The following is a 24,854-nucleotide window of genomic DNA, read 5'->3' as shown; positions in this document are numbered from 1 at the left end:
ATTGGCTCTCCATATAAGCATTAGTGTTAATCCACTAGTGAAAGTAAATATAAGTAGGGAGATATTTGCTACAAAGACGAAGTGTCCATCTTATTTACTTTGTCCAAACATCTTTTGAAATTGTATTATATCTAATTGGAAGCCGTGGTTACTACAGCCGAGTCAGTGGTAAATACATGTATTATTGATATATAAAGGCGCAAGGGACTATTTGGATTTTTTCCCCGAGAAGATGGGGAGAAGGGCAACAAGTTCACTAGACAGCGGAAATGAGCGTGGTTTAACATTTGAATAAAAAAAACGAACGATTTTCTCGGCCCTCCCTCGTAACATTCAGGTAATGGGGATAAACATCCAATGTCATTATCAATTTCTGTTGAAGAATACCCGTAATAAAAACGACCCTTGAAGAATTCCATTGGGGTTTTTTAAACAAAAAATATATCATTATGATTGTCTCTTTATTATTTAAACGAATTTTGAACTTACGATACCATAGTACGAGAAAGGACAGTTTTATCTAAAACTGCATTAATGCAATTTTATACATCTGCAAGGTGTTCCGCACATGGTGTCAGAATTTTGAAAAACTACCGTTACATTGCCTATGTTAAAAAGAAGGCTATATTAAGAATATATTTTCTAGAAAAGATGACATATGAGTAGGTAAGATGTAAAATTGTCACATGAAGATCGGGTTGATTGACAGGTCAGGTTAATTTAGAAAGAATATCTACACCACATTTACATACTACCCACGTGCTACTAGCGACAGGCGCGTGTCGCGTGCTCTACAAAATGTCAGCCAGTAAGAAGTCCCACCCTGTTCAAGTATGGCTGTAATTGAGTCTACAAAGTCAACAAACAGTCTCTTTGGTTGGTGGGTATGCCTTTTTACATCAGGATCTCAGATTTATTTTACGTACAAAAGTAAAAGATAAAATCCACGTAAAGTGATTATACTCTGAGTAAATAAGACTGACATTAAGATAGATAACTATGTTGACAGTGAAAATACCTTTCTCTCTTTCCAAACCTTTCACGTGTTCTCAAACGAAGGATTCTCTACTAAATAGCAATTAAAATCTTAACCGAATCATTGCCCCACATACAACTAAATATACGCCCTGTTTTAAAAGCTTTGAAAAGCAGACAGTGACTACACATTTCATCAAAACTTTAAAACTTTGAGAGAGAGAGAGAGAGAGAGAGAGAGAGAGAGGGAGAGAGAAATGTGGTTTAACGTCCACTCGACACAAACTAGGTCATTTCGGGACTAACATATGGTTTTAATTTTATTTCAATAATTTGCGTGCACGTTGGGGTCTTTAGCAGTGGGAGGAAACCGGAGGGCTCGGAGAAAACCCACGAGTTGGTGAAAACTTTGAAGTTTCCCCCCAGATTGCTATAGAGCAGTTTAATAATAATTGGTTAATGAGTTCATAGAAAGATACTAAATATCGGAAAACAAAACAGCACTATTTAACAATATATTATTCCAATACTATCAACAATCGACAATTCCCCGGCGTATGGCGATAGCAAATGGATGAATCAACGTAGAATTTTAATAAAGTTAGCTCCACATTCAATTCTGGCAACGACATAAGTCTGCCATGTCTGCCATGTCTTTAAAAGACAATAATAACTATTTCTAAAATAGTCAGTTGTTTCTAAAATAGTAAAATAATAGTCAGCTATTTCTAAAATAGTCAGCTATTTCTAAAATAGTCAGCTATTTCTAATATAGTCAGCTATTTCTAAAATAGTCAGCTATTTCTAAAATAGTCAGCTATTTCTTTAATAGATAATAATTATTTTTTAAAAGTCAACTATTTCTTAAATAGCCAACTGTCTTTAAATAGCTATTTCTTAGTCAGCCATTTCTTTAATAATAGGTCATTTTGTAAGTAGTCACCCATTTCTTTAATAGTCTGCCATTTCTTATATAGTTAGCTATTTCTTAAATTGGCATCCATTTTGTTTAATAGCCACCCATTTCTTTAATAGCCACTTCCTTATTAGTATTACTTGCACTGGTTAGTCGACATCGAATGCCACTTTTGACATTTAGAAATTTAAAGGCGTATAGTTGACTATTTTAAGCAATATATTCTTCTCTCTGAATTTAACCAGCCGCGAACCCAACGACTTATTATGATATCCACGCAATTTCTCACAATTCCTCTTTGTGATGTATCCTAGTAATAAGAGTAAATGCTTTAAACTTATTTTTCTTTTTATAGTTAATCAAAAGCACCCTTAAACAAGGCCTTAAGGATATTTTATTTCTGAAACTTCTGAGCTCGACGACCTTGTGATATCGAACGTCACATTTCGGTATAGGAAAATGTTTGATTGTAGTGCAACATTAATCAAAGCGGGGACCCTCGGTCGATGATCAATGTCGAAACACACACGACAATCGTAATAAGAGAATAGAATAACATTGTTAGAAATTGAGTAGTAAAAGAGTGAAAGAAACACCGTGTTTTGTAAAGATCAACAATAAGACACCATGTTTTATTTGAAGGGAAATCAATATGGTGAAAACTAGCGGAAGTTTACCAAGTTGCAGTCACAGATTATACATCCTGGCCACACTTATTGATTACCATGGTGACACGAGCATAACATTATTCAAGAACCACAACCTATCTTCTAAATGATGTTTAAAATTTGGCATCTGGATTCCAGAAACGGCCAATCCTATTTGCCTTATATACAGGCTCTCCTGCACGAATAATCTGACCGTCTACTTGGCTGGTTCTGACGATGAAAGAATTTTATTCAACATTTTTTGGCCATTTTCTAAACAAGCTTAGAGAATGCACCCACAGCATATTTAGGTATCGATGATGAATCGAATATGATAATAATTGGCAAAGTTTTAGAAATAAAGACATTGTAATGTGAACCGCTGTGTTACATGTCGAAATAAGATGTGCGCTAAGAGGAATGTATTCAGAAATTATTAGTTTAAGATGATTTTTAAACACCTAGATATTTTTGGACACAAATGGAATACAATATTTGTCAATCAGATTTGTAAAGACACACCTGTGACAGATCAAGATTTGTACTTTATGGCTAAAGACAGATTTTAGACAGCCTGTCAAAGATCTATTTATTCTAAACGGTTATAACACATCAGAGCAACATTGGAAAGAAAGACGATGCATTTGACTTAGCGCCATGATCCATGTTGACTTTTCATTCTGTACACCCCTGTAGACTGTACATGTTAGTCAGTGGTGGGGAAGGACAATTTATGACGATGGTAAAGATAGGTTTACAGACAACGAAACACACAATAGTTCAGTCGTCCGGCAGTCCTCGATATATGCTTTGACTAGAACGACGTCATAATATTTACGCAATGTATCAATAGTGAAAAAAAACCCAACCCAAAACACGCGACATTTTATTTCTACCGAGGAAGTCATTTGACATTATCAATATTTTGGAGGGAATTGTTGAAAAATGTCAATGCTGCCTTGCCAAATTTATATCCTCGATAAAATCCAAGGTCTTAAACCCTAGTCATATCAGCTCATATAAGATCAGACAAGACCTGTCTTGCCAGAAATTTATCGTCAGTCGTTTTTAGTAGCTAAGCATCTGCTGATCCTTGTAAAGCTCTTTAACTTGTACTAAACTACTTGTTTCACCACAACACCTTCACTAAGCGCCGGTGTGAAGTGCGAGGAAACTTGTCCTGGGTTAAACGCGGTCGAGGTAACTCTTATCGACCACATTTCTTAAAGATCTACTGCTGTCTATTGCAAGCAATTCTTACGGATAGCTATTTTATTTATTTCGAAACCTTTCTACAACCTCTAATTTGTTTAGCACACCAGATGTGTTCTGTCTTATGATTCGTGTATGCTCACTGTTTCTATATTAATTGATTCGATCCCAGAGGATATTTTGAGAAACCTATTTCAAATTGTTTAAACGGACAAATCTTCATTAACATTTGTGGATGCGATTAAATTTTTTGAATATTCGGCATCTCTTCAGTTTCTGATTTATATGGTGGCACCTCACAAGAGTCGATATTTCCATTTCAAAGACATATACATAAACGAAGGACTGCAAAAATATTTAGCTCCCTTTCTTCATTGCTCCCCTTTCGGCTGCATTTTTCATCTCAATGAAACGGATATCATTAACAGAAACAATCATATTTCACAATAATTTTATTCTGTTTTACGTGAGTAATGTTCAATATAGTTTATTCAAAATATACAATTGATTTATAAAAATATAATACAGATTTTAACTTCATTTAATATAATTCATTTCATCTACAATAAAAGACGTTCCATCTATTTAACGAAAATTTGGTCCAAGAGCTTTTGGATAAACCATAACATAACAATGTGATGAATAACAATGTCCTATGTACTGTCCTACTAACATGCGAACGAACTATAGATGATTGATGAAAGCGGCATGTCGATAACCAAACTGAATAGCTCCATTATCTACTTTTTAAAATTGTAATCAGTTTGAGATCATTGGGAAGTTTATGAATTAATATGCTGAGAATAATAATTCACTATCAAATTTTAGTCAGCGAAATCTCACGCCCGGAAATCTATGAGCTTATTTCTTTGACAAAATTCCCAACTGGTTTAAAAGGCCATCTAATACCATTTTGGCATCCAGTCTCTGTGTAATTATAGTTATCCCTATAGCTTACAAATTGGTGCTGTACTCTTGTACCTAACGCCAGAACTCAATTGGTCACTCAAGATTATCCAAGCCAGGATACTGGAGGAGATACAAACTCTGACTACCAAAGCAATCTAATGCAAGAATATTGTCTTACCCCCTAGAAATTCAAATGATGTTTTAAATATTTACCTTTTGTTTGACGCAATGTTGGACTCGCATGTTATTACAAGATGGTTTGTATTCTATCATCCAGTTGTCATGTACTTTATATATTACTATTTGAGACTGGTTAAACCAAGACTCACAAATATATCAAGAAACAAACACAAGAACATAACGAAACTGTTGACATAAATTGAACATGGATGGTTTTATGTTTACATTTTCTATAACCATTGAAATACAATTAGGAAACTATCTGTTACTTTAGCATCAAGCTCGCAACAAGATAAGCTTCCTAATTCTTAAGATAATATTTAGATTCATGGAAAAAATCCTAAATTGAGCTAACGAAGTTGTTTATATTGGCGTGGTTTGATAAACCGATTTTATTATTAAATGGCAGGATTTGATTTGGTATGTAGGACACGTCTGAACTTGGTTCCATGTATGGTAATAATAAACATGAAATGGTAATTACAATGATTAGATTGATCAGTTATAGCATGAATCTTATAATGACTAAGATATAACCAGCAGTGTGTCTGTCATGGAATGACGCCTCCTTTACGACTGTAACCTAAATTTAAATGTACAATAAACGTTTTAGCCAAATAAATGGGAATTAGGACACATGACACAGTAAATCACATCAGGTGACCCAAAAAATCACACCAGGTGACCCAGAAAGTCGCACCAGGTGACATAGAGAGTCACATCGGGTGACCCACTAGAAAGTCACACCAGGTGACCGATAAAGTCACATCCGGTGACCGATAAAGTCACATCCGGTGACCTAGAAAGTCACATCCGGTGACCTAGAAAGTGCACCATATAACATGGAAAGGGGTCATTAGTCCGTGGGGTTCATAAATACTATGGGTATCAAAAGAACCAGCAGGACCTACTGAAGATCTTAAAAGTTCCCTGATGATCAACGTTCAAGGTCAACAGGTCAAGAAACGATTGAACCGCCACAATAATCCTAATTGGTCTACTTTTTTGGTATTTCTTATCCACAGAAATTAGGCAAATTTTGCTATTAAACTTATATGCGGTATTGAAAGACGCCATTACATAAACTTTTAATTTTATCACGTGTATACCCTGCATCTGAGACGTAAATTCGCACAGCTAACTATTCTTGGTCTTCTGTGTATCAATTTAAGATAAACAATCGTCAAAGGAATGACAGCTATTTAGCATTTACAAAAACAATTATGTTTACAAAAGTTGGTTAACATTATTACATGAAGCACACAGAACATATTGTTTAAAATAAGGATATAATTGTTGATATAATTATATTATAACAAAGGATTATTTTGAATATTTCTTCGTTCATATCAGAGATCATATCCCGTGTTTACAGATAGTCATTGTTATATTTCAACAGAAACAGGAATGTTCGTTAAAAATGATAATCAACATAGTCAAGCACACTTCATAATATTTGCCCTATATCTTTCGCTCTGGCTTATTCATTATTGAATTTCACTAACTATATAACCAGTCACTAAAGTTGTTTTTCGATGAAGCACTATAGATGATAATAAAGCACTATGATTAACTTATATTAAATGCACACACTACAGCATATTGCTGGAGAAACCACGTAGGCTACCCTATAATAGTTATTAGTATTACGTCAAGAAGTTTCCCCCGGTTGTTTTTGGTCATTTAATACACGTAAATATTTCACACAACCTAATAATAATAACAACAACAACAATCCTAATACACTAATAACAAACTTAAATTTATATGATAATCGATTATCGATCGATTTCAACCGATAAAATAATCGATAGTCACATCCCTTTAAAAATTGTCGCTATGCACAACTTAGAGTATTCTGTTTACCCTCAACACAAAACACTGAGTGAATGAACACAAAATCACAGTCTTGAGAACGCCAATGTCTATAATTCCAATAGTTAAAGGCAGCATTTAGAACGATGAAATAAGTAATGTACAAAATAATATACAGTAAGGTTCATCTATACTTTTATTGTCTTTACCGACATTAGTATTACGCAACCATTATGTGCTATAATATCTACTATCTTACAGAATCATTGATATAATTATGCACGAAAGCGTAAATTATTTTCATAGTACTTATATAACTAAACTATGTTTCTGCTTTGCTGCCCAGATTACTGTAATATGCATATATTGACAAGCTCTTTAAAGTTTCAATCAAATGTACATTCCATTGTTCCATCTTTAGTAGCAGTCTCTAATATTTTCCGCCAGTCTTCATAAAAAGGCGCACAACGTAATTTCGGTTCCCCTAATCGTACACGTCCGGTAAACAAAAACGTACCCTCTCCGCGCTGGATACCGCATTTTCCAGGCGCAAAGATTTGTCCATAGAGCAGACTATCTGAACGGTAGCCCGGATGTATGATGTGATCATCAATTAGTGTAGTAGGAGTTCTCTTGATGCGAGTAAACTGTTCCGTAGATTGTTGAATTAGCTGATCAACTTCTACACCAATACTTGTTCTATCTTCATCGGGATGATTTAATACATCGGCAATACGACCCACAATCACTGAAATATACAAATAAAATTCATAAATAAATAATAAAATACATTTACATGGAGGAGAGGGGTGGTGCATGCATTTAAACGATTAACGAACAACCAACCATATTATGATGAAAAATATCCCAATGTATACTTAAGCTTTATGTGTCTCTTTAGTGCCCGATTTCCCCTGTTGGATTAGATCAAATTAATAACTATTTAACTTTTGAAAAGAACATTGACAGATCTATAAAATTTATAGATCTGTCAATGTTCTATTCAAAAGTTTAAGAACAATTTAAATTTATATATTATTTAATAATATTTCTCGAAAGCTTTGCCAAACGTTGGCTCAAATGCAAACATTTTCTAACATAATGGCCGCCATTGTAAAGTATGATATTTAATAGAAAGATAGAATCTCAAACCATTTACATAAATTATGTGTCATAATTTCTAGCTTCAAACAAATACTATACCGTCCTGTGTTTCAAAACTGAACTTTATTCTATAAACTTGATGTGTTATTTGAAAATTTACCACCTATATGGGAGTTAACTGATTCTTTCTTTAAACTGTCGACAGTGAAATAATTAGTGGTCAACGTGAACACAATCGAACAGATCAGGCGAAGGCTTTATCCATCTCCTCAAAGTCTGAAGAAACGACGCAAGAATCTGATTTTCTGTTTATTTCCACTTTTTAAAATACGATTATTCAGTATCTGCTTCATTTTTTCTCCGTGATATTTTTCTTGTATTAACCGAATAACAAATTCGTTTACGTAAACATTTTTATATATATAATATATATATATCGAAAAGGTGAACAGAATAGACCCACTTCAACTAAACTTTCTTTTAGTGAGAAGACAACCTGTTTCTATAGAGTTGAGAGTTTAAGCGTGACGAAATTAAATTTGCTACATCAATAGTGATACCTGACACTGTATTAGTTCTTTACATTGTAAATATTTTATATAGATCTTTTAAAGGCAGGTGTTGATGGCTTACATAGACCTATATATTTATATGCTTGTGTACCTAGTTTAATTGGTTGTCAGTCGAGTGCACAACCCAAAATGTAGCCATGTATATAATGAACGAATACCCATGTCTTAAGAACGTTTTTATGCAATTATTTAACTTTCTTATTCATTTTCAAGTATTCAGCCTCAATCCATATATATCTGTTTTGTTGGGCGTTCGTTCATCACAATATATCCACGCGTTAGATTAATGTAACTGTTGGTTTTGCAGGGGAAAAAACAACTTCATTCATTGCATAATTCTATAGAAATACTTTTATGTAAAAGATGTAAAATAGACATTTTTGTCGATATATTTCCACGATAGATTAAAGGTTTTAAAAATAAGCTACTTTAAATCTAGAGCTGTGTCGTTTCGGGCATCTATAAAGGCACATCTGGACAGAATCTAATCTATCTTTAGTCATGGTAATATTTAGATGTTCATTTATTTAATCCAATAGCAAAGTTTAATCTTTAAAAAATGGCGTTGAGGAATTTGAAAGGCATGCGTGTAGAGTTTGTTTTTTAGTGGACGTCGTGTCGTCTGGTCATCAACAAGCAGACGTGAAATATTGACACAGACGTCATTTTGGTACTGGTAGGGGGATAAAGGTAGAAGATTTGTTTAAAGACGGGGTTGAAAATCGACTTGTGATGACCAACTTGTTTGTCGGGTTTACTAAACATGTGATGGAATTTCGAGTAGAAGGTGAGAAATGAACATAGCTTTAGTTCGTTCACCACCATCGTGAGTTCATTCTACAGGTGGGCGACCATTATATAATATCATGTTACTTCCTTTCGTGCCGCTTTCTTGGTACACGAAGATGTTAACCTCTATAAACATATTGGTTAAAGTAAATAACCATGGTGTGTACCTACACACCATTGGTGGCCATTAATAGGATAATATGGCATGATAAAATGCGTATCAATCTTTTCAGCAACCGTTCAACTTTCACCCTTTGCTTGGTAAATAACTGGTCGATTTAGGCCCTACTTCAATTTCATGCATGTATAAAATGTAGACGTAGTACCCATGACTAACTAATAAAGATGGACTGCCAAGAAACGTATCATACATCCACGTAATGGTTTTCATGTGTATGTAACGAAATCATTTACAAGGCACTACTAAAAACTGACAAGGGGCGACAATCAATATGTCCATAAATGTTTGACCAGTATGGCAATGGATACTACTGGGGTGAAATCAAACTTCAGTAGTTGATTTCAGTAAATCTCGTCTGCCCTGTTTGTGATATATATTTGTGATATGTTTCGGTAATCAGTACCTTCTAAGGTGATTAAATCTCACATTCCCACTCGGTTCTAAACTTGTATGTTGTAGAGTCCGAGCGATTTCTTACCGAACCCACCCTGTTGTAAACTTAATATAAGCAAAAATACGTTAACCACTTGAGAAATGCTTTTTACGCTCCTCAAAGTTTTGGGGTATGGGTTCATCGCGTCAAGAATATCCATTCACTTTGATTCTACTCCTCCGTTCGTTTTACACCTTTCGGATAAGCTAGTGATTTGGCGACAGATAGTTTCTGGTCAGCTCTATTTATCTCGACTACCAGTGCCTGATATACTGCCAGAATGAATTTCCGGCAGTCTGTTTTTCAAAAATTTCTGGGGGAGGCCCCCAATACCCCTAGTTGAATCTTGGACTTTTATCCAGCTTTGCCCCTCCAACCGCCGGCGGCTGACGCAGCCACTGGTTGAAAGAAGCTTGAAGACCAGATTTAACGTGGATCTAATTTTAGATCATCGTCAGCCACTTTATAATGATCAAGTCAGTTTAAAGCATATAATTTACTTACCAAAATCACTCGTACAAAAAGCATTAATAAGTTCTTCTTTATCACATGGTCGACATTCTGAAGAAGAAAAGAAAGGGAAAAAAATATTATTAGAAATAAAGACTTTGATCAAACTGCTATCCGAGGCTACAGTACAGCTATTTCAGAAATGACTAAATGATCATTTGGATAGCAATAATTATGACTGGACTAGGATGTAATATCCAGATAATACAGCGATCAATGACTTGCTGAAGTCTTGGCAGAACGGTATCAGTAGATCAGTACTAATTGCTGCCCCTTTTTTAATTTCGTGATGTTTTATAAAGGATTTGACATACTTGTACCACTTGTAGTATATTTGAAGTGTTTAGAGTGCCTATCAATATAATCTACTTTAATATAAACATTCAATTATTTATATAATATTACCAGGGGCCAAATTTAATGATGTATATTTCTTATCTATTATAGTATACATACATAAACATAGGCGTAGATATACACACAACAACCTCAAATACAAAGTTATCTACCATCTATTTGAAGTAAGGGATAGCACAGAAGGGTACGAATATGATTTTTTTATTACTGAGAACGATTATACAACCCATTTACAGACGCAACGTATAGAATTTAACTTAAAGAAATGCTTCTTTGCATGTCATACATATAGGTATGATCATAAAGATACCTATATAAAACTTATATTGTATTAAATATCATCTATATAGCCCCTTTATAAGGTCGGGTAGTTTATTTCAAACAGTCTTTAAAGATTTATTGAAGTATATCAAAGTATATGTTATAGAAGAAGTGCGATAAAATATATACATGTATACCATACTTTAAAGTAGCTAAGTCTCTAACTCGATATCATCCAAAATCTTCAACATTTAAAACACGAATTATTTGTCAATTAAAACAACATTGATGCTGTGATCTTACCGGAAAAAGATGGGCTTCTGATATCCAATATTTAAGACAAAATAAATATTTTACCATTGGTACACGAATCGTGTACCATAATGCGTTTCAGCCCCAGTTCTAGCAAGAGACTCGGGGAACGAGGCTAATCATATATCACCAAACCAAACGGCGTATGTAGACTGGAATAACCAGACGCTAGGAATTTGCATTCGATTGAGACTGCTGGCTTATTTCACGGAACATTTGAAATTAGAGTAAAAACGGAAATGATTGAATGTAAATCAGTTTATATACATTCATATTACAGTATTATATGAGTTGCGACCCACTTGTGTCAATTTCTAGGTCCCAAATGTTAGCGATTTAGCTCCTTTAAACATTATTATAGATAAAAACGTAGACTAGACTACGACAACAAAGGCAACTTTATAAACGCCATATATATTATTATACTTTTTGTACCCTACATATTTTTAAAAAAAAAAACCAAACTAGACCGAATAAATCTCAAACAATTATTATCAGTAAAAAAAGAGGACTGTTTTTATTTGATAAAAGCTGTAGATTTTTTTTATTGTATACTATTTCATTGGTGGGATCATAGACAAAACAATACCACACTCAAAACACACGTGCTATTTAATGTCTTTAATAATGCTTCGTACTGAGATTACAACAAAACAATGGCCACAGATATGAAACTTATTTATGTTAAAGAAAAGGAGAGGCATTAATTCTCATCTCCATTTCTTGATATATGTAAACTATTGTTATTTTACGGGTATAAAGAATGTGTATCAGTATCGAAGAAACAAAGTTCAGTTAACATGGCTGACATAAGTATCTGAAATATTCGTTTTAGTGTCAGCAATTAAAACTCTTGACACGTAACGGTTTGTTTTCCATCAAAGACGAAGAGACGGTAGCACGTGTGTACTTTCCCGGTGCCTTGTCATTTTAGACGATTCTGCGTGTGGGTTTTTTTTTCGTTCCGTTATTTTAGAAGTTCCTGGTATTTCTCGACATCATTCTTGAACAATTGTATACGACTAATGCCACCATGAAAAAAGAGCAAGTTAATTGATAAAAGTAGTAAATATGTGAACCCCGGAAGTCTTCGGAGATTTGACACCAATAACGGAATGAGGGAATGGTTAGATAATTGAAGCCAATTTAAAGAGAAATAAAAAGAAAACAAATGGGCTAATGACATGTTGATTTGAGAGCGGGGATAAAATGTATATATAGTCACTGAGAGCTTTCTATTCGTCGTCATATTCATCTAAAAAAAGCTTCACAAAAGCAACTTTTAAAACATTTACAACAAAACATCTTAAAGCGGTTTGAGTTTATAAATTATAACTTTGGGAGTCATGGCTTTAATATCAATAATGGAATCTTTTATTAAAGTTCGCGTGGATTTCTTGAATATAGTCCATAAACATACATGTATGTTAAATTAGTTGGAGCGAATAATTTCGTAAATATAATCTACAGTTTGGTCCCAGCGGACACGTCGCATTGCAACTGACCTGAAATCTGAGAGCCACGTCCTCGAGGTATATCAATAAGATTTAGAATAGATTAACATAATAGTCAACAGCCAGGGAGTTTTTGTTGCGAGTATTTCGTTACCCTCCCTTTCATGATGACAATGGCAATCGTTTGACCCTGTAAATACCCGCGAACAACACATTTGAAACCTTCCCTCGACCCGCTTTCGATCATTGTAAATATCAACTGTTTGACCAATTGTCCAGATCGGGGGTATTAGTAAAAATATAAATGAAATGGACGTGGTTAGTTATTCTTGTAAGATTATACCGGTATTGTTTGGGCGTTGTAGCAACATCTCGATACAACCTGTGTATTGTTGGTCATCAATGGACGAGGACAACTTACTGTAACTGACCACTAGGTCTATAGAGTAGCCAGTGGCTATTTCTGTTGAAACTTGAGAATATTTTCTTATGGTGGTCAGAAAAGACACCATGTCTGGCAAGATGGAGACGCAGAGATAGAAACAGAAGAGTGTGAATCAATTTATCGGTAACTTCAGTTTCTTAAATCTAAGCTTAAACTCCATTTAGATATACAAGTAGTAACGGGTGTCTTGCACAAGATAGAGTATAAATAGTATAATATAAACCAGCTGATAAAGTTTCGTTTATTTGGAAGGCTCATCTTATTGTTGAGAACAATATCACAAATATGTCTATCATCTTTAGTTTGTTATGGCCCAACCGTGTTATTAACGCATTTATTTCCCCGTGTCAGCGAAACACTGCCAAACATTTATCAGTAAAACTATGCTAATAACTTCTGAGAAATTATTCTATGAACGCGCTTATTGTTGGGTGTGTATATATTTCGAGTCAAATTTTCTCATTTTTTCATTAGTTATTTGAGACAAAGATATACAACATGAAGACAAAACATATACATGTAAATATATCATAGGCAGGTAGGTAAATATATATCTACACTATTTAGAAGAAAAGCTCAGGTAGACGCAATTTAATGTACATTAAAGAATCCAGGCGTGTCGACACTGTAATATACTTTAACATCCCAAATATACACACTTAACGGTCACGTTCACTTGAAAGATTAACTTAGCATCCCTAGATTATAGTTTGTCGGTAGGTATATTTCAAACTGTATATTTTATACGACGAAAACCATATTAGAAAGCAATCTATTAACTGACCGTGACAATTGGCTGGCTTTGTCCACTATATAGATATAAATTACAAGCTTAACTCCGGTAATGTGTGATATATCAAAGGGACATGATAGTATATGGGATATCATAAATAATATGTTTATAATATATGTTTTAGCCACGAGGACGCCTGTCAGATTTACCTATCGTCATGTTATTTATTGTTCGGGTGAATTAACTTTTAAAATATACTATTATCACAGTTGAAAGTCACGCTTCAAGGATGTTTATACACGGAGATAAATTATTCCAAAAAGAAGTCAGCACCTCGGTTTATTCACATGTAGTAAGGGTTTTATCGGTTTCTGATCGATACACAAGAAAGTGTCCAATGTGCGTTTGAAGGTTATATAGGTCCATTACTATTTATTAATCACATAAACATTGCATTGTTGGCATTCCTTTAAAAGCAAGACAAACCAATAGACAATAATTTAAGAAACATACACATTTAATCCTAACCAGCAGACAAAAAAAGGTCCAACGGACCAATTCGGCAAAAATGGCCAATTCCATGTGGACAAGCCATATTGGAGATTTTTCATAATGGGAGTGGGGTAGGTGTTACGGAAAGGGTCCGTTGTTGCCCCTTTCGAATCTATTTGAAATTCGCAGTTAGCTGGAGATATTAGTTTAGAATATGAAACGTTACTGATCTGGGCGAAAACGACCATGTTAGAGAACAAGAAATCAAATATGGTTTCATTTACCCGATTATTTATAGAAGTTGTTTTTCTTGCATTCGTTTGCTTGCATTCGTTTGCAGCCCCGACTCTATTCTATTAGCAAATTAATTTGCAATTTAAATAAGCCCTAACTATCTTTCATCTTTAATTTTTTCATTACCTATGCCACGATACTGGTTTACAAGTCCAACGTTTCACTTAGTCATAATAAAAGTATCCTGTATTAAGGTGGTGAAGATGTTGTGTTTCAATGAGTAACACAGATAACAGATAAGCTTATCTGAAACCAGGTGCTGTTCAGAGGAGGATTGCAAAAATATAAATTGAATAAGTTAAGATACAAAACAGTTATTCGGTGCAGCTCACGTTAATGTTATCCTTATTGAACTAAATCCTATGTTTCGTTGCACACGAACACAAGATTTCTTCGTGTAAACAAGCAAAGATATGGGGTTATCGTTAGATCCTGCGTGTACGCCTTGGTTAATTAAACATACTAATTACTTTACCTGTTAAGTAAATAGTGCGATTAATTGGAGAATCAGTCCCATGCACCTGTCGTGGGGAAAATGCAACCGAGTGAGACCATCATTTTAAAGCACCCCCTGCAAGTTTATTGAGAGTCACTCGAGTAGAAGATCAACGCTAGAAGTACAATTTTAAGATCAAAACAGATGAATGGGTATATTAAATAAGTTGGTGTTACACTTTGTTTTAAATTTGGTAGAATCTCACAACCTTCAAGCATAAAATCGCATTATCCACGCTATATACCAGGAGAACTCTATACATAAAATTTCTCATCTTGATATATAATACTTTAACAGGTGGAAAGGCTGAGAATAATTTCATACAAAAACGTTAAGCAAAATCATTATTGTAAACCAGATTTGTGTAAACCTGCCTCGGCGAACGTTCAATGCAATTATATAAAAATTTATGTGTGCGTTATTCTTGTGTGTACTTTGTGAAGAGTTGTGAGGAGTTAAAAACTTTAACGAATTAAAGGGATGCATCGGTACTTCAGATGTATTCAGATGCATGTTTAAAGCCTGTTCATATAAACTTCTAAAATAATCTTTATTAAGATTAATAATGTAATCCAGATATATTCCAGTCCCCTTTTTTTGTTTTCATATTTATATTTACACTACAGTAAAGGTCTGATCATTTGTGTTCTAACGGCCTGACTTGATTTCTTTGGTAATAAAGGTTCTAGCCAATCTAGCCAATAAAGTTGGCTCAAATCAGGCGCAAAGGCAACAATATAACCGATAAAGAAGTAGTTAGATCTTATGTATTAAGAACAAATTGAAATGAAATAAATATACTTTTTAAACAGATTGCCATAGACTTACCTTCCATTGGATCTTCTTGCAACGGGCTGTATTTTTCTATATCATAAAGAACGGTAACTTTAGGTAAACCCGTACTATTCGTAGTTGTTTCTGTTTCTACATATAATAACACTGGTTGCTTGTCCGTTGATCGGACACAATATTCACGGCTACGATCTATCACAGTAAACCAGGGTTCTAATTTCACTTCATTTTCTAAATATTTAGTCCGATGGTTTTTATTTATTGTATTTTGTACCTCCTTTGAAACTTTTGTTTTTGTATTATCACTTTTAACTATCACACACGCTCGAAAATCTGTAAAAATACCCGGATCCAGTTCCAGTCGCATGGCACCATGGGGATTCATCCATGTTATACGTCCTTCCGAACAACGAGGTTTTACAATTGCGTTACCTTTCTCGTCATCTGTGTTCTCACTGTAAAATTAAACAAAATATAAAACTTTAATAAACAAGAAAATACCACAGAATAAAGAATTTTATTCGATGTATTGGTTATTGATGGCACTATATTTCTGGAGTCATGATTACGACCGTTATAAATTCTCACCCTTATAATCTGATAGTACTTTGTATTACCATTGCTTCGGGAATATGACTATTTGCTTTGACTGTGCCTATCCAAAAGAACAACATTTTTGGATATCGGGATGTGGCAAATGGTGTATATGAGGAAAACAAAGGACAAACCAGAATGTATTTGGAGAGATCTCATTAGCGAATTCTGATTTTCAACGCATTTCGAATGATTTGTTTAAAGGAATGCTATCAGAATATCAATAAATGGAGCATATATGAAAGCAAACAAGCCAACAGTGAGGCTGATGTCCCCCGCCGAAATTGCAAAATAAATAGATGACACATATTAATTAATCGCACATTTATTTTTTTCACTAAGTTTCATCACTCTCTATCAGATAGAATCAAGATTATCTTGTCCCAAACCATCGACAAATGAAATCGATTAGCTCTGCTTAGCTTCAGCTCGAAATGTTAATTATTGAACTCAGTCAAGACATTCACCTAATGAACATCTACATATACATCAAGTTTAAACATTCACCTAATAGACACCTATGCCAAGTTTGAACATTCTACCTCAATTAGAAGGAGAGTTATTGTGTTCCAAAGTTTCTACCAATCAAATTGCTTATCACTCTGCTTACCCTCAGCAAAAAATGTTCATTATCGAACTTAGTTAAGGTATTCATATAATAAATCTATACACCAAGTTTCATCAATCTCACTTAATTAGAACTAAAGTTATCGTGTCCCAAAGCATCAACCAATCAAATTGCTTATCTCTGCTTACCCTAAGCGGAAAATGCTCATCTTCGAACTCCATCAAGGCATTGACCTAATCAACACATACACCAAGTTTGAACATTCTAGCTCAATTAGGAAGAGAGGTATCGTGCCCCAAAGTATCAACCAATCAAATTGCTTATCTCTGCTTACCCTAAGCGGAAAATGCTCATCTTCGAACTCCATCAAGGCATTGACCTAATAAACACATACACCAAGTTTGAACATTCTAGCTCAATTAAAAGTTATCGTGTCCCAAAGCATCAACCAATCAAATTGCTTATCTCTGCTTACCCTAAGCGGAAAATGCTCATCTTCGAACTCCATCAAGGCATTGACCTAATCAAAACATACACCAAGTTTGAACATTCTAGCCCAATTAGGAAGAGAGTTATCGTGTCCCAAAGCATCAACCAATCAAATTGCTTATCTCTGCTTACCCTAAGCGGAAAATGCTCATCTTCGAACTCCATCAAGGCATTGACCTAATAAACACATACACCAAGTTTGAACATTCTAGCTCAATTAGGAAGAGAGTTATTGTGTCCCAAAAAGTGTGACGGACAGACAGACGGACAGACAGACAGACGGACGAACCCATTTTAATAGTCCCCTGCTTTCTTCGAAAGGCGGGGGACAAAAATCTTTCGGAATGCGTTTGGAGATCTCTCGAATGGTTTGTGACAGTTATGAAATTATATAATACGTATAGTTTACTTATCCCATATTAATGTAAAATATGTGAAATCAAAAAGATGCCCACGTAACATGAAGATTATACACGCATTCTGTTAGTATAAAGAATCGCAATCTTGTTGCTAGGATAGACATGGTGAACTTGTGTAACGATGTAATACAGATGATGATTAACATATATTGAAACCTGTCATCGTCATTTCTAGGGAATCTTATCAGCTTAGATGTCAGGGGTGTAACCTTTTCCTAAGGTTTGCCCAGGCCCGGGTTTGTTATACCCAACTTGATCTTTTACTTCCAAAATTCAACCCATTTTTTTTAGCCAGGTCCCCAGCATAGACACCTGGTTACCCCTCAATAGATATAAGATTAACTTTTGTCAGGCCGTATTCTAGGTTTGTATTGGCTATTGTAGAATTGTCTTTGAGCTGGGATTTTAAGCGTGATATCAACTTTTATTATATCATATAGCTTAGTGTCACATTTCTTACAGCCTTTCAAGGGAGTAATAATAATACCCAATATTTAGACCAGAGTTGCTGGGGGTTATTTTGCATTATGTACATGATCAGATGTGTAGTACACCCAAATAAAATGGCTAGATCAACTTAATTTTATCAAAATTCAAAAGTTAAGATATATAGGCTTTAAGGAGCTGAATATATAACTTGTTCGTAGAAACTCCTCGTTTCCAGTCGTTACGTTTGCAACGATATATATAATTCAAATGATTTCACCAGATTGCTATCGAGTGATGATTGTCGTTACAAAAGTATTTAACATTTTTTGAAGGTGTAAGCTCATATTTTTGGTTTATCTACGAATAAAAAAGAGTAGCGATGCAAAATTTTTGAATATAAAACAGGTGAAAATATGCAGATTTGGAAATAGTTTTGCCTTTTGATCTTGTGCAACGACATAAGCTATTTTCGCAACACAAAGCGTTTAAGCTTTTCTACGTAAAACACAAATATCTTGAAAATGAAGGAAAGTTGTAGTTTCAAGTTTACGATATAAGTTTATTTTAGAAGAAATATCTCTAGAAGCCAGGAATACAGGCAAACAAGTGACAGACGCTTTCCTGATAAACAAACATAGCAAGACGAGAAATCGAAGAACAAACATCAACTGGCAATGATTTGTGTACAAAAGGGGATATTATCAAGTGCATGTTGTTAAAGATCACTTCTTATTTTCTATATTGTGTAAAATATTATTGTTTTGTTTTGTGTCATACATTTGTTTATATCGCTGTTGTTTTTGTAAGTTTTATCAATTCTTGTCGGTTATATCGTAAGCATATGACCCAATATTTCTTTTTACAATGACTTGACGATTTTTACAAAGATCGATTCTTAAATTTTTGAGACCAAGAATCGATTTCTTACAACCGTTTCCTTCGCTTCTACCTTTATTCTGTGCCGTAACATTTTATTCAAACGTCTGGGTTTGGAATCCTTATTTATTTTTTAAGAATAAAAATATCCATTCTTGACATGTTTTTCTGCATTTACACTATTCTTGACCTCTACTTTTATTTGCATGATAGGAATAATTTTGTTTTCAAAACTCTTCAGTGTCGATCTTAAAGCTATTTTATGTCGAATATCGCAAAGCAAAGCACCATGACATATCGTATGTCTTATGTAATTAAAATTCAGTTCGATTCTTTACAGATTCGTCGCATACCAGATATTTGACCGATTTCATTTAAGATCTCCACATTTTGACACGTAACTTACGAAAAACGACATAAAATATCGATCGACAAGAGAGATCAGGTGCGACAACAAAGGTTCATTTTTTTAAAAGCGAAGTTGCACCTAGAAAGTCATGGTGCACAGTTAAAGGCACATGTGTTCGTAAGGAAGATAGAATTTCCCCACTCCCCTCGCAGACTAACCATAAAAAAGACTAAGCCACTCCCACCCCTACAAAGGCCCCGTTAAAGGTCTACCGAGAAAATATACAGATCAAAATGGTTTATCGCTAAACCAGTGGTTCTCACCATTTTTTTGCCAACTGCACACCTTAGAACACATGAAAAAATAGCGGCACACCTGGCTAAATATATGAAAAATATTTGAATTTTGCAAAATAAAAACATTTACAACCGTGACAGAGACTAGTCATAGACACATAGAATGACTCAAACTAAATAAAGAAAAACACAGCTATGAACTTATCAGTAGACACCAGTGAATACTCAATTTCCCAATTGAGTATTCACTGGTGTCTACTGATAAGTTCATAGCTGGGATCACGTGGTTTTTCACATTTTCTTAGTGTGCCGTTCAAAATTTCTCGGCACACTGGTTGAGAAACACTGCGCAAAACTAACGTCAACCAAGTAGAGATAAAAAAAAAATTGAGTAATAAAGTTTTATAACCCTTGACCTTTATTTCTTAAATCTTGATTACCATTCGTTCTTAGTCAAAATCGCTCAAACTTAAATTGTCTCCACTCGAGTTTGAGTGATCGAGACTACATTTGTTCAATGTTTGCTCACTGCTAAAGACCCCTACGCGCAAGCGAATTATTGAAATAAAATTAAACCATATGTTAGTCCCGAAATGACCTAGTTTGTGTCGAGTGGACGTTAAACCCCATTTCTCTCTCTCTCTCAATGTTTGCTATGGCAACCTCTTTTCTTAAAGGTTCAAACATATTTATAAAGCAACAAATCATAATTTTAATGGATACGCTTTCTATGGGAAATGAATAACACAGCCACTTTTGGTCAACCGCTGTAAAATGGGTGTAGCGATGTTAACAAACCTCTCTCCAACAACATCACACTGTGGTCAATGAGAAATTAGCCGATAAGTCAATATTTAAACGTTGGCGGTAGAGAGTATATCTATCCCGCGTGCACAGGAAAAGGTGGGGGTCACGAGTAAACACGTTGTGATCACTAGAATTTACAATACGGTGTCATATTGAGCCTGGGGGAGATGGGGATACCATGGTATGTGGTCTGTTTGTTAGTTTAGAGAACACTACCGGTCTCTTCTTGGGAACCTCTTCTGGTTTATTCCGTTTATTGTCAACGATCAATATGTTCTACATATAACTATAATTTTTACAAGATGTTGGTCATGGGAAATATACCTTGGTACTATCTTCATTACTTCCACATGAACTGTTTTGTGATAAAGACATCTTTTAGAAAAACAATTATGAGGGACGCATTATGTACGATTTAGATAAAGAGCTGGCCGTTCTTGCTATAATTGTTCCAAAATAGATGATTCAAAATTAATATATTGCAAATTTCAATCAAATTACCTTATTCTGAGCGACGTTACCACTGTTTGAAGTTTTGACTTAGATTGTTTATTATCGCAGCAACGTTATTTGTTAATCGAGTCTCCATTTTAAAATTAAATCATTAAATGGCGATCGTATTTTAATCTGTTTACATCTGCGCCATCCGATGGTCTAGAGAGTAACTTGTCATGTGAATAAATAATAATTTACATATCACTCGAAGCCAAAGTAAAACCCTGTAATATGCAGCTTTATTTCTTATATAACGCATCTTTAATCATGTGAACCTTGCAAAAGTTGTATCAGGTGTTCTAGAAAGTGTACACATACCGACATTGTGCACTAGAGTGGTCACTTCTTTAGTGTATGTAGTAGTAGTATGAATCTTAAAATTCTTCATAAATCATAAAATCTAAGGCAATCCATTTGTTATATCAATAATTATGTGTCAACATATTATAAAGGACAGCAAAATGATATGGTCATATCTAGATAATAAGAATACCTTTATATTCTAATATATTCAACAATAACCCGTTATGGTTTTTCGTACTTAATGAGCGTGGCAACGCGGTCTGTCAGTCTGTCTTTAATAAAAAGAACCAACGCTATTAAATACATCAAATTCAATAAGACCGTTTAATCCATTGTGAAATGTAACGGTTAGCCGTTATGTGTAAACAATATCATTTATCATAAAAGTTGGAGCTAGCTCCACACACAATGTGGCGGTATTCAGTTACTTCAACCAAATGACGCTAAATATTCATTAAACTCCATTCACTATATTGCCAAAACCTCCTCTCTCCCCTTACCTGACAATTATTCAACAATCCAACCCCTGAAGATTGTCGTACATTCAATTCTCAATTCAGACTGAGTTATTGGATCAGAGTTTTGATCAGAATTTTGAATGCAGGTTGCGACTGGAATTATATATTATGCACAATATGCTTTGTCGTTTCACCTATATACAGGTATGATCTTGCGGTATAAAACGAAATATAACCGAATTAACCGTGTTTAATGGTTGTCTAAAGAAAGGACGAATTGTTAACATAGGTCTACTCCAACACGCACTATCACTCAGACAAGGTTCAACAAATATTCAACCCTTCAATAGCAGCATTGTTTGTAAAGTGGCTTACAAATTATCTTGAAACATAAAAAAAACGCGAGGTCGGTTTTAAGAAAATATTCGTGTGGCGCTTGATAGTCAAATTATATACATGTTGACGACTGTGCTCAACTACAAATTTAACAAAAGCATTTTGTTGTGGATTCTAAATTTTGGTTATGTGCGTTTAGTTTTAATCTAATTTACTTCACATTCTGAACTCATGTTCAGATTGGTCTGAATTAAAACATTTTAAAAAGCTCTGTAAATAATTATCGGAAAACAGGATGAATAACATTCGTTGAAAGAAATGAAATGAAATGGGGTTAATCGTTCCACTGTTCTGCTCCGACTGGGCTCATTTGTTGAAAGACGAATGATATATCGTATAATTATATACTTTAATATACATTTATGTTAGTTTACCTGAAGTGTAAATGTGACGGATTGAAACATGTTTCTTGAAGTTTTACATTAAAATAGATTTATATTAAATTACTTTACGATATTCTCCTGTCAAATTCCAACATCATGATTCATTATGTAATATGACATTGTCGTTTGCACGACACCAGACAAGGATACGACATATCTCCCTGCACATTCACTTCAAGTGTCATTGACGTACGTGACAACTATACAAAATTGTAATTAAAGATGCATCGTCCAACGATATTTAAAAAATCTGCTTTAAGGATTTTCAAGAAAGGCTTTCCTGTGCGGGGTACGTACAATGATGGCAAGCATTTTGAGACAAAAATGGTTTAGTTCAAATATTTTGATTAACATAAAACTTACCTCAAAGTGCAGTCACACTGATCACACACTGTAACAGCCTGCGTCCAGGTAGCCCCTAAAACACACATCAGGGTGTATAAAATTCGAGATATATCCATTTTATCCAGGTAAAAGGTATGTATTATAATCCATAATGATGAATAAAAAATGACTGAAGTTCGACAGCAAGTTGACTGTTACACATCATCAGCAAATCTACATCGTCCTTCTACAAAGCAAATACAGATTACTTTATAAACTGCGAACTTCACATAGTTTTAAAAATAGCCGACATACTTGTATTTGAAACCATATGTTTATTATATTGTTATATTCAAAATAACAATTGTGATATGTTTAGTCAGCAGTATTTAAACACATTTATATGACAAAAATATAAATAGTGTTTTCACGTTCAGTTTTCAAAAACTGCAGTAACAGATTACACTGCCACTAAAACATAACGTATTTACAAATGCCAGATATTTCTTTGCCTCTAAACCTTTTTTTTTTCAACTAAGTAATCTTTTCTCGAATTAAAGTCCCGGAATACGACAGCGCCAGACTCCAAAAATAGACTCCGAATGACACGAAATCAAACAGCTACAGCCGACTCGTTCAGCTCAACTCAAGACTTTTTTCCTTCTTTTCAGCAACCTGTTGATTTACATAAAAGCTTGCACGTTCAGAATCTAACTGCTGAATTCACAAAACACCTTACGTCACACATGCCATTCCCTTCCAGTGCCTTGTATTTTATTATCAATATATATAATTAATATCCGTTATATTCACAAACAAGCTCCACGCGTCAATTCATACCGTCGATAAGAGACACACTGGAGTGTAGACGATCATATAGCCCACTTTTTACTGCCAAGACTTAACGGGACGAAACGATTGGTCGCTTTGCTGAACCAGCCACGTGCGGACAAATAGTCAAGATGTGATTTACTCTAGTTAAAGGGGCCAAGAGGAAATTTACCGTTAACATCAGTTGCAACATGCATCTTTTGTGCTGTTGAAGTTTTAAAACTTGATCATACGAAATAAATATTTGACAACATATTTACGGCTAATTGTTGTAGAGAAAGCAACTGGAAATAGTCATCAAGAAAATGGGAAATGGAGCTAATAAATTGGCTTCTATTTTGACATGAACATTTATTAATTACCAGCGATAATATCATTAATGCATTTGAATTGGTGAAAATATCATTTAACATGATAATCGTCTCATTTATAGAAGTTTCGTTTTCTACTAAATATGCGACGTGATTGACAATCTGTCTTAATTAATACTCACTTCAACACGATTTTACACTTACATACACACTGTGTGTGATTTTTTTGCAATTGAAATAACAAAATAAGACGTTATGACTTTATTGTATAAAAAATAGGCTAATGGATCCGAAAGAAAAGGCGCCTATAACTTACAACTCCCAATGTTTCTTTTTCTAGTAAACTCAATTCGTGAGATGCGAAAAAACAAAATGCAAAGAGCAATTGCTTTCGTTGAAAGGCCTCTTTCAATCGAGTAATGTTCACTACTGTACTAGTTTAGCTTCATTAAACTAAACTGTTAAAAATGAGTCAGTTTATATACGCCGACTTTGAACTGTCCTCGTTATGGCTATCGTAACCTAGCCTGTCTTCCTGCTTGTTGACGTTCATTCAATTGGCTTGAAATATACCCAAACTGTTTATGCTTTGATGACGAAGAAGCCTATCGATTTCCGCTAATTTAATTATTTGCAGATTTATTGCC

The 24,854-nt window shown here is 34.4% G+C and overlaps 1 protein-coding gene across 1 annotated transcript; it reads right to left on the bottom strand.

Moving 5' to 3' along the window:
* Positions 1-4,184: 4,184 nt before the first annotated feature.
* LOC126810502 (meteorin-like protein) lies at positions 4,185-23,940 on the bottom strand. The gene is made up of 4 exons (XM_050535609.2): positions 23,105-23,940; positions 15,916-16,334; positions 10,238-10,294; positions 4,185-7,402 (listed from the first exon to the last, which is right to left on the bottom strand). Exons 1-4 carry the CDS (start codon positions 23,200-23,202, stop codon positions 7,041-7,043), a joined length of 936 nt encoding a protein of 311 aa, XP_050391566.1. The 5' UTR covers positions 23,203-23,940; the 3' UTR covers positions 4,185-7,040.
* Between the last annotated feature and the right edge of the window lie 914 nt (positions 23,941-24,854).

This window comes from Patella vulgata, chromosome 2 (assembly GCF_932274485.2).
Source record: "Patella vulgata chromosome 2, xgPatVulg1.2, whole genome shotgun sequence".
Classification (NCBI taxonomy): domain Eukaryota; kingdom Metazoa; phylum Mollusca; class Gastropoda; family Patellidae; genus Patella; species Patella vulgata.
Note: the sequence above shows the minus strand (reverse complement) of the source record. Positions and strands in the feature narration are given on the sequence as shown.

Excerpts from the sequence above, each read along its gene's own strand:
- LOC126810502 (XM_050535609.2), bottom strand. The coding sequence starts at position 23,202 with ATGGATATATCTCGAATTTTATACACCCTGATGTGTGTTTTAGGGGCT. Across the intron at positions 16,335-23,104 it reads CAGTGTGACTGCACTTTGAG|TGAGAACACAGATGACGAGA; the intron begins GTAAGTTTTATG and ends TTAATTTTACAG. Across the intron at positions 7,403-10,237 it reads TTTTTGTACGAGTGATTTTG|TGATTGTGGGTCGTATTGCC; the intron begins GTAAGTAAATTA and ends TGTATATTTCAG.